General features: G+C 36.0%; 1 protein-coding gene across 5 annotated transcripts in view; it reads right to left on the bottom strand.

The window, feature by feature from the left end:
- SMAD5 (SMAD family member 5) overlaps positions 1-11705 on the bottom strand; it is a 49689-nt gene that overhangs the window by 5603 nt on the left and 32381 nt on the right. For all 5 annotated transcript variants that reach the window (XM_010359899.2, XM_010359902.2, XM_030927518.1 and 2 more), the window contains 2 exons: positions 4408-4629; positions 2438-2694 (listed from right to left, as the gene is read on the bottom strand). In XM_010359899.2, coding sequence (XP_010358201.1) covers positions 2438-2694; positions 4408-4629 — 479 coding nt within the window. The remainder of the gene's footprint in view (positions 1-2437; positions 2695-4407; positions 4630-11705) is intronic.

Raw genomic sequence — 11705 nt, 5'->3', positions numbered from 1 at the left:
CTAAAATAATATATAATTCCCTTAACAGAAACCCTTGGAGTCAGTTATATTTCATAATTTTTTTTAATCTTAAAAAAGTAACACAGTACAGTATCTCATAATTAAAACAAATATTTCTACAGTGAGATACATTCTCCCTAAATGGGATAAATGCAAAATAGAAAATCACCACTAGGGCACCACAGTAATAATTACTGTAGACAAGATATATTGAAGAATGCAAAAATTGTGGGTAAAATATAAAGGAGAAAAAGTGTATTTACATAGCCCCAAAGAATCTGCCTCCAAATATTTATAAATACCATTTTCTCTTAATTTCTTTGTAAGACTTAATGACTATTTAAAGGAAAAATTTTAACAGTATTATAAGATATATAATGTGCAGAGTAAAATTTATGAATAGCACAAAGAATAAAACAAGGTAATTAAAACTCTTCAACAGCAAGGCTTTCATATTTTACATTTTAAGAATAGTACAATATTAACTCTAGGTAGATTGGGGTATGTTAAAGATACATGTGTGGTAATTCCCAGAGAAACCACTAAAAAATGTAAATAAAGAATCATATATAAAAAATAAAAATAAAACTCATAAATAGCCTTATGTAAGATCATGTCAGACTTTTTTTTTTTTTTTTTTTGAGAAGGAGTTTTGCTCTTATTGCCCAGGATGGAGTACAATGGCGCAATCTCAGCTAACTGCAACCTCTGCCTCCCAGGTTCAAACTATTCTGTCTTACCCTCCCAAGTAGCTGGGATTACAGGCACCCACCACCATGCCTGGCTAATTTTTGTATTTTTCAGTAGAGACAGGGTTTCACCATGTTGGCCAGGCTGGTCTCAAACTCCTGATCTCAGGTGATCCACCTGCCTTGGCCTCCCAAAGTGCTGGGATTACAGGTGTGAGCCATCGCACCTGGCCCAGGTTTCTTTTTTAACCAAAAATGTTTTATTTTCAAGTTGTCTGAAAATCAGATAAGGCATCGTAGATACTGATAAATACATGCATGTATAATTTAATGTGGCAATCACATAGTGATTATCCTTTAAGGTGGGAAATTACTGGGATGAACTGAGCTGAAACCTTTAGTCCTAAAACTCCAGATAAAAATTAAAATACAAATTTTTCACTTTTATTTTCCTGGATTTATCAAGCTCTCTGGTTTACTGCTTATGATAGTCCTGGCCCAGGAAAACTGGGTGTGGGAGGGAGGGCGGTCAGGGGAGTGAAGAAGATTGGGGAGCAGAGATTAAAATAAATATGCAAAAGTCACATTACGGTACAAGAAGGGAGAAACTGCCTTCAGGGTAACCAGTAAACTGATGTATACAATAGACCTACAGCAAAGTATCATGAAAACACTGGACTAGGGCTGAATACCAAAAAGAAAAAAAATCCATGCACAGCATGTGACAGGTACTCTTCTTGTGCTAAATTCTTAAGAACCATGTAGATATAGTACAGATTGGTTAAATACATTACTAAAATTCTTTTCAAATTTTAAGCACAAATCTTTGGAATGTCAATACGATTAGGTCAAGAGAACAGATGATAAACTTGAAAAGTTCCTTTGAAATTTGCAAATCCTTAATACTAAGGCTGGTGGAGAAAGTAATTGTGGCTTCTGCCATTACTTTTACTAACAGTACTTAGCTAGAAATGAAATAATTTTAGCATTCTAAAGAATTCCACCAAGTCACCCTAATGAAATCTAATAATAATAATCAAAACTGCTGAAGCTAAGAGCCTCAAATAGCAATTTTAATATTAAATGCTGATACGGTTTGGCTGTGTCCTTACCCAAATCTCATCTCAAATTGTAGCTCCCATAATTCCCACGTGTTGTGAGAAGGAACTAGTGGGAGATAACTGAATCATGGGGGCAGTTTCTCCCATACTGCTCTCATAGTGGTGAATGAAGTCTCATAAGATCTGATAGTTTTATAACAGGTTTCCCCTTTCACTTGGGTCTCATTCTCTCTTGCCTGCCACCATGTAAGACATGACTTTGCTCCTTTGCCTTCTGCCATGATTGTGAGGCTTCCCCAGCCACGTGGAACTGTGAGTTCATTAAACCTCTTTTTCTTTATAAATTACCCAGTCTTGGGTATGTCTATTAGCAGCATGAAAATGGACTAATACAAATGCTTTCCAGAAATTTAGTCTTTTAACCAAAATTCCTTTTAATCTCAGCCCCTATTCAATATCAAAATCATTATCAATCATGCATTTTATAACGTCTAGATTACAAAATGAAATCTTAGATTATGTAGTTAAAAAGACAAATTCAATAATTGTATTTAAAATCCTGTTAAATAAGGTCAAAAGCAATTATCAACTTTCATTTAACAAATAATTTTTTAAAATTATAACCTAAAGTCATAATATACATATTTATAGTGACTCAAATTACGTTAGAGGTCACAACTCACTCACCTTGACAAAACTCATCCGAATGGTACACATTTTGGTGAGCTCATATACTGCCTCAAACCCATGGTTGACAGACTGAGCCAGAAGCTGAGCAAACTCCTGATTGTTAAAAATTTTGAGGCTGCAGCTGCTAGGAATCTTACAGACAGTGGTGGGATGAAATCCATGATGAAAGTTGCAGTTCCTACTCTGCACAAATATGCTGCTGTCACTGAGGCATTCTGCATATACCTCCCCACCAACATAGTACAGATGAACACCTTAAAAAGACAAGCATCACAAGAGTCAGGTTAAAGAATCAGTATAATGAAACCAAATAGACTGTATGGAGCAACGAAGTACCCATTAATCCACAGCAAACTTCCAACAGTCTTTAGACAGAAGTTACCACTAGATGGCCTTCTGCTGCCAAAGATAATCAAGAGGTTAACGTCTGCCTGCATCTACAAGAGTGAAGCCTCAAATGGGCAGCATATTAAGTTATCTATTTTTAGGTTGTTCTCTTTTTCCTTTTCCAACAATTATTTATCATCTCTATAAGAGAAAGAGAGGACTAAAAAACCCAAACCTTCTTTTGATGAGTCCTTTCAAACAAATGCTCAGTGCTATCAACCATCATAAACAGTCATTTGACAGACTTTTGCACTCTTTGTGCTAACAAAGTGGACAGCAATACTAAAAAAAACCCAAAGTTACATATATAATTTCAGGTCACAAGAAGAGCTTTGAAATGGCAGATTTATCTTACTTAAAATTTATATTTAAAAATATATATATTCCTTTGCAAGATGTGAGGGCAAAAAACAAGAATTTTAAAAATACATAAATATGTGGAAATAGTTTTAACATTAAATATTCAAATTATATAACTAAAGATAGTCACCTAGTATTTTCCCAACATATCCCTCCACCACCTCAAAACTAACTCATGAAAGAAAAGGTCCTAGAACTATATGCTGGGGAAAAAGAAAAAACTGATTCTAGAATTTCAAAATTCACAAAATAGATTTCCCTTAAATTACTTCTACTGTGATGGAAGAAAAAAATAAAATAAATGCCTAAAAATGAGGCGCTTCGCTGAAAAAAACTAAGGCAAGTTGGCAGTAAGCTCAAAAGACAATGAGAACTTTGTTTCTCAACTTATTTTTGGCCATAGGATTTTTTTAAATCACTTCTATAAGAAATTCTACACAATGATATTTATTTACCTTTTATTCCTATTTTGGACCAAGATTCCCTCAAGTTAAAGAAGCAAAACGCAGCAAGGGGTAAAAACAAAACGTCTCAAGAAATAGGCAATACACTCTACCTGGGATGGGTTTCCTTCCTGATCACTTGATGCATGAGACTTTGACATTTTATTGCAGTATGAAAAGGGCCCAGTTTGTTGTGGCAACTATCTTGCAGGACAAATTATTAATAAAACTTTATTGCCTAAATTTAAAAGATGGGAGCAGTGGTGGTGAAGCTACTGGAACATCATTCACACTAGATTTCCCATTTCTAATTCCACTCCTCTCACATCATAGTAACCCTTACAAGTCATCTCAAACCAAAATACTCCACAAATACCTTAATTATAAAATTCCAATCCTTCACCAGCATTCATACACAATATTCCACAAATATGTGTCATGTATTTATACTGAGGCACTCTTCTAGCTACTGGAGATACTGTTGTGAACAAGGCAAGTTCCTGTACAGCTTATGTTCCAGTCAGGGTAACACTCAAAAAACAAAGTGGTAGTATGATTTCAGAAACTTAGCACTGGGAAGAGAAACTAAGCAGGACAAAAAAATGAGGGAAGATCATGTCTTTATTTGATTAACACATTCTTCAATATTGGCAACTTAACGCAGAGCCCATGTGTTAAACTTCTTTGTATGTTTCTAGCACCTTTCACAACGCATGGTTCATGGCAAGTAAAACAAATGATTGAATTTGATTAAATGTAGGAAAATGACAAGATTACCTTTTCCAATATGTCGCCTAGTGTTTTCAATTGTCGAATTACGATTAACGTTTGACAACAAACCCAGGCAGAATCTACTTTTGTTATTCGAAGGATCTGTGAATCCATCTACTAACACACTAGTAGAAGATGCATGAAAAGCTTCTCCAACACGATTGTTTAATTCATAGTAGACTATTGAACACCAATGTTTAGGCTCCTCATAGGCAACAGGCTGAACATCTGTGAACAAACCAGACAGAGAAAAAGTTTAATAAATATCAGAAACTTAGATTGTCCATGTGCTTATCTTTTAACCCAACCCAAGTATTACATGAAAACGAAAATGTTCAGATATTTCACAAGTCTCACTGTCCTTCCTGCTGTGAATCTATACCCAAAAACAGGCACTAGAAATCGGCTTGAATATGACAATTTAAAAAATTATAGAAATACCAGGATTGGCAATAGTCTTAGCTTGCTCGGGCTATAAAATACCGTAAGGCTGAGTGGCTTAAACAACAAATTTATTTCTCACAGGTCTGGGGGCTGGGAAATCCAAGATCAAGGTGCCAGAAGATTTGGTAACTAGAGAGGACCTGCTTCCTGGCTTGCAGACAGCTGCCTTCTCACTGTGTGCTCATATGGCCCCTCCTCAGTGCATGCTCTTAGAGAAAGATCTGTTTCTTTTCCTCTTCTTATAAGGGAACTAATCTCATTATGACAATCCCACTCTCAAGCCTAACTATTTCCATCTTCAAATACCATCACACTGGGAGTTAGGACTTCAACATATGAATTTTAGGGAGATTCAACATGGTCCATTAGCATTCCACCCCAGCAACCCAAAATTCACATCCTTCTCACATGCAAAATACACACATATATTCTATCCCAACAGCCCCTGAAATCTTAACTCGTTTCTGCATCAACTCTAATGTAAGCCCAGTATCATCTAAATATCATCTACATAAGATATGGCTGAGACTTGAGGCAAAATTCCTTTCCAGCTGTAAACCTATGAAACCAGGTAAGTTACGTGCTTCAATACTGTAATGGTGGGACAGGTACAGGATAGACGTTCCCACTCCAAAATGGAAAAACAGAAAAGAAGGGAGTGATGATGGGTCAAGAAAGGTGAAAATCTAGCAAAGCAAATTCCATTAGGCCTTAAGGCTGGAGAATAAACCTCTTTGGTTTGACGTTCTACCCTCCCAACCCTCTGGGTAGAGTGAGGGGGTGCCCAGGCCTTGGTTCAATACGTGAATTTTGGGAGGACACAATTCAGAACATAACAGCAACAACACATGTTTAATTGTTTTTCTAACATAAACTAATTCGGGTTTAAATTTGAGACAAAAAGTTCTTTTTCAGAGACCTGATTTAACTCTAATCAGTATCTGTAAAATTATTTTAAACAAAAAGTTAAACTACAAAACTAAGTGAGACTCAGCAAATTAGGAATAGAGGGGAACTTCCTCAGCTTGATACAGAACATCTACAGCTAACATCATACTTAATGGTAGGAAACTAGAAGGTTTTCTGCTAAGATCAAAAACAAAGCAAAGATGCCTCCTCTCCCCCTTTTCAACATCATACTGGAAGTCCTTGCTAATGCCATAAAGAAATAAAAGGTACACAGAGAGGAAAGGAGGAAATTGTCTTTGTTTGCAAAAAACATGATTGTCTATGTAAAAATAAGAAAGAACTGACCAAAAAAATTCCTGGAACTAGTAAGCATTATAGCAAGGCTGCAGGACACAAGGTTAATATGCAAAAGTTGATTGCTCTCCTATACACCAACAATAAACAAATGAAATTTAAAATAACAAAAATAATTATAATTTACATTAGCATCTCCCAAAATTAAATACTTAGGCATAAATATAAAAAAGTAGGAACATGCTCTATGAGGAAGACTACAAAACTCTGATAAAAGAGATCAAAGAAGAACTAAATAAATGCGGAAATACTGCACATTCAAGAATAAGACTCAATATTGTCAAGATGGCAGTGTTTCCCAGCTTAATCTATAGAGTAATAATACCAATCAAAATCCCTGCAAGCTATTTTTTTGGTATAGACAAAATGATTCTTAGTTTATACGCAGAGGTAAAAGCCTCAAAATAGCCAACACGATATGAAAGGAGAAGAACAAATTCGGAAGACTGACACTACTTGACTTTTAAGACTTACTATAAAGATACAGTAATCAAGATCATGATGAAATAAAAGTACAGACAAACAGAACAAAGGAGCAGAACAGAATTTAGAAACAGACCCAAATAAATACAGTCAACTGGTCTTTGACAAAGGAGCATAGGCAATGGAAGAAAAAAATAATATTTTCAAAAAATGATACAGGAAACAACTGGACAGCTACATCAAAAAAGTAAACCTAGACTATACCTTACACTCTTCACAAAACTGACCCAAGATGGATTACAGACCTAAATGTAAAATGCAAAACTATAAAACTCCTAGAAAATAATATAGGAGAAAATCTAGATGACTTTCGATATGATGATGCCTTTTTTTAGGTACAATCCATGAAAGAAAGAATTGATAAGCTGGTCTTCATTAAAATTTAAAACTTTTGCTCGAGAAAGATACTGTCTAGAGAATGAGGAGACCAGCCACAGACTAAGAAAAAAAACATCTGCAAAAGATCTATCCAATAAAGGACCATAATTCAAAATACACAAAGAACTCAAAAACAATCTGATTAAAGTATGGCAAAAGATGTGAACAGGGAACCCACCACAGACTTACAGATTGGTCAAGTAAGCATGTTCAACATGTTGTGTCATTAAGGAATTGCAAATTAAAACAACAATGAGATGCTACTACACACCTATTAGAATGGCCAAAATCCAAAACAATGACAACATCAAATGTTGGTAAGGATGAGGAGCATCAGGAATTCTCATTCATAGTTGGGAATGCAAAATGATACAGCCACTTTAGAAGGCACTTTGGCAGTTTCTTACAAACCTAAACATACTCTTACCATAAAATCTAGCAATCGTCCTTCTTGTTATTCAAATGAGATGAAAACTACATTCACATAAAAAATCTGCACATGAATGTTTATACCAGCTTTACTCATAATTGCTCAAACTCAGAAGCAACCAAAAGGTTCTTCAGTAGGTGAACGGATAAACAAACTGTGGTACAACCAAGACAATGAAATAGTATTTGGTGCTGTGATGGTTAGTATTGAGTGTCAAACTGATTGGATTGAAGGATGCAAAGTATTGTTTCTTGGGTGTGTCTGTGGGGCTATTGCCAAAGGAGATTAACATTTGAGTCAGTGGACTGGGAGAGGCAGGCCCACCCTCAATTTGGGCAGGCACCACCTAAGCAGCTGCCAGTGTGGCCAGAATAAAGCAGGCAGGTAGAAGATGGAAGAGCAGACTTGTTGAGTCTTCCGGCCTTCATCTTTCTCCTGTGCTGGATGCTTCTTGTTCTCAAACATCAGACTCCAAATTCTTCAGCTTCTGGACTCTTGGACTTATACCAATGGCTTGCCAGGGGCTCTTGGGCCTTTGGCCACAGACTGAAGGCTGCACTGTCGGCTTCCCTACTTTTGAGGTTTTGGGCTCAGACTGATCCACCCCTGGACTCCTTGTTCCTCAACTTGCAGATGGCCTATCATGGGACTTTACCTTGTGATCATATGAGTCAATTCTCCTTAATAAACTCCCTTTCATATATATTACATATATCCTATTAGTTCTGTCCCTCTAGAGAACCCTAACGGAGGTGCTAAAAAGAAATGAGCTATCAAGCCATAAAAAGACATGGAGAAACTTAAATGCATATTACTAAGTGAAAGAAGCCAGTATGAAAAGGTTACATACTGTATGATTCTAACTACAACATTCTGCAAAAGGCAAAACTATAGAGACAGTAAAAAGATCAGTGGTTGCAAGGGGTTGTGGGGAAGGAGAGGTGAACAGGCAGAGCACAGATAATTTTTAAGAGGTAAAAAATGATTCTGTATGATAGCATAAGGGTGGATACATGTGTTAAAAACCCACAGAATGTACAAAAACCAAGAACAAACCCCACTTGATAATAATCATGTGTCAATGGAAACTTACTGACTACAACAAATGTACCACTCTGGTGAGGGATGCTGATAATGGAGGAGGCTGTGCCTGTGTGGGAGAAGAGAGTATGTGAGAATTTTCTGTACCTTCCACTTAATTTTGCTGTGAACCAAAAACTGAACTAAAAAATAAAGTCTATAAAGAAAGAAAGAAAGAAAAAAAAAACAACTAAATGAACATTATCTTTGGGTAAATAGAGGTATATGTTTAAATTTTACAAGCCAGAATTGCCTACAGAAAAAGTTTTAAAAACAATATAAAATACTGGCCAAACTCATTAATATAAAAGTCAGTATCTCAATTGACACAAAGCATAGAAGAGACACTTGGAAGCTCTACATCCCAGCACCTTTCCTGGAGCTGAAATCAAGGAAAGAAATCACAGACCCTCAATTCTCTTTCAAAAAAGGAGGAATATGGCTGGGTGTGGTGGCTCACATCTGTAATCCCAGCACTTTGGGAGGCCAAGGTGGGCAGATCATCTGAGGTCAGGAGTTCAAGACCAACTTGGCCAACATGGTGAAACCCCGTCTCTACTAAAAATACAAAAATTAGCCAGGTGTGGTGGCACGTGCATATGATAATCCCAGCTATTCAGAGGCTGAGGCACGAGAATTGTGAGCTGAGATTGTGCCGCCGCATTCAATGCTGGGTGGCAGAGCAAGATTCTGTCTCAAAAAAAAGGGGCAGGAATAAAATAACACCAAGGAAAACGTAAGAGTAATCACATGGTCTATGTACAAAATTTAAAATAATTGGTTAACTTTTTTTTTTTTTTTGAGATGGAATTTCGCTCTGTCACCCATGATTGAGTGCAGTGGCACAATCTCAGCTGACTGCAACCTCCACCTCCCAGGTTCAAGTGATTCTCCAGCCTCAGCCTCCCGAGCAGGTGGGATTACAAGCACTCAAAAGCACACCCGGCTAATTTTTGTATTTTAGTAGAGATGGGATTTCACTATGTTGGCCAGGATGGTCTTGAACGCCTGAGCCTCAGGTGATCTGCTTGCCTTGGCCTCCCAAAGTGCTGGGATTACAGGAGTGAGTGAGCCACTGTGCCCAGCCAACTTTTTTTTTTAATAGAATAGTTTAACTTTTAAAACTCAATTCTGAGTTTTATATGACAAAGAATTCAGATGAGAAGAGAAGAAAATAAATCATTTCTGAGTATTCAATGGCAAAGGATGCAGATGAGAAGGAAGAGAGGAAAATAAACCAATGTAAACCCATACAGAGAGTCTTAAGAGCTCAGATTTTAAAATTTATACATGTAGAGGCCCATAATCAAAGACAGGTACAAATGAGTCGCAGGAAGTTATAAGACTAGCATCAGGAAGACTAGAGCTAAGAACGAGCAGAAGGTTACAGAAAAAAAAAAAAAAAATGGTAGACAAAACTAAAAAGGCAATTTTGGTTAAAAGGAAAAGAAGAACCAGAAAAGCACTGCCTCTGCTCAGGCAGAAGACATACTGTTGCTAACAGGTGGTTCCAGGCATTGCCATTTAACTTTGATTTTCTTTTTGTCACTTGTCAAAATGAAAGGAGGAAATACACATAATCTGACTGAAATGAGAAGAAATTCTTGTGAAAAAAGATATCTACAAGAGTGAGAAAATGTGAGTATCAAGTTCCTCTAAAGGGGCTCAGCTGTTTGGCTGACACAAATTACATTCCAATGGACATCTAACATATAACACTATCAAATGGCACTATGATCTCTGGAAAATCAGGAGAAAAGAAAAGGAAAAGGTTAAGTGGAGTAAATACAGTCCATATTTTCAAAAGGAGAATAATCATACTATTTATTGTGTATGGCCCAATGTTGTGTGCCAAGATCATTACATGTATTGTCTCATTTAATCAACATATTAATAATTCCAGTGTATCATCCCTATTTATTTTATAAATGAGGAACCTCAGGCTTAGAGACTTAAAAACTACCTATATTGCAAAGCAAATAAGTAGAGAAACAGGAATTCAAATCCAGAAACTCATGTTCTATTTTATCAAAAATGAAGGTAGATTTTTATGAATTATAGGCAAATTAACATAATGAGATTTCTTGATAAATTCTAGACATTATGTAAACATTAACAAAACCATAAGAGGTCTGGAAATTTAACTGCTCCTAGGAATACAGAGCACTCAGTACAACACACATTCAGTATTATCACAAACATAGAAAATGCATAAAAACACATTGTTTTAAGAAACGTATAAAATAGCAGTACCTATTTCTAAACTTGTGACAAACTAAGGAGGTTTAGGTCTCAAAGTGGCATTAAAGCCACAATGACATCATAAAGATAAAAAATTTTCATTTGTCAATTATCAAAAAAAAAAAAAAATACAGAACAACCCACAATGAGATATCTCTTCATATAAATTAAAATGGTCAATGTCTACAAAACAGAAAACTAGTGCTGGTGAGGATGTGAATATGGAACCTGTGTGCACTGTTGCTGAGAATATAATATGGTACATCCACTGTGGAAAACAGTATGGCTGTTCCTCAAAAAATTATAAATATAATTACCATGTAATCCAGTAATTGTACTTCTGGTATGTACTCAAAAGAAATGAAAGCAGGATATCGAAGAGATATGTGTATGCACATATCCACAGTAGTATTATTCACAATAGCCAAAAAGTGAAAGCAATCCAAGTGTTTATCAATGGATGAATAAACAAAATTTGGTATGTACATACAATGGAATATTACTCAGCCTTAAAAAAAGATGAAATTCTGACATTGCTACAACATGGATGAGCCCTGAGGAAAAATCAGTCAGTCACAAAAAATAAACAAACATTGTATGATTCCATTCATATGAAGTACTTACTTAAGGGTGGTTAAAATCATAGGGATTAGAAAGTAGAGTGGTGGTTGCGAAGGGCTGGTGGAAAGGGAGAATAGGAAATTTTTATTTAATGGGTATAGTTTCAATTTTACAAGGTGAAAAGAGCTATAGAAATGGATAGTGGTGATGGTCACACAACATTATAAATGGATTTAATGACACTGAACTGTACACTTAAAAACAGTTAAGATGGCAAACTCTATGTTATGTATAGTTTATCATAATTTAAAAAAAAAAAAAAAACACACACACACAGTAAGACTCATCTCAACAACAAAAAAATTGGCCAAGCATGGTGATGCATGCCTGTAGTCCCAGCTACTCAGGATGCTAACGCAGAGAA

This window comes from Rhinopithecus roxellana, chromosome 3, assembly GCF_007565055.1.
Source record: "Rhinopithecus roxellana isolate Shanxi Qingling chromosome 3, ASM756505v1, whole genome shotgun sequence".
NCBI lineage: Eukaryota > Metazoa > Chordata > Mammalia > Primates > Cercopithecidae > Rhinopithecus > Rhinopithecus roxellana.
The sequence above is the reverse complement of the archived record's forward strand: the minus strand, read 5'-3'. Positions and strand labels throughout refer to the sequence as shown.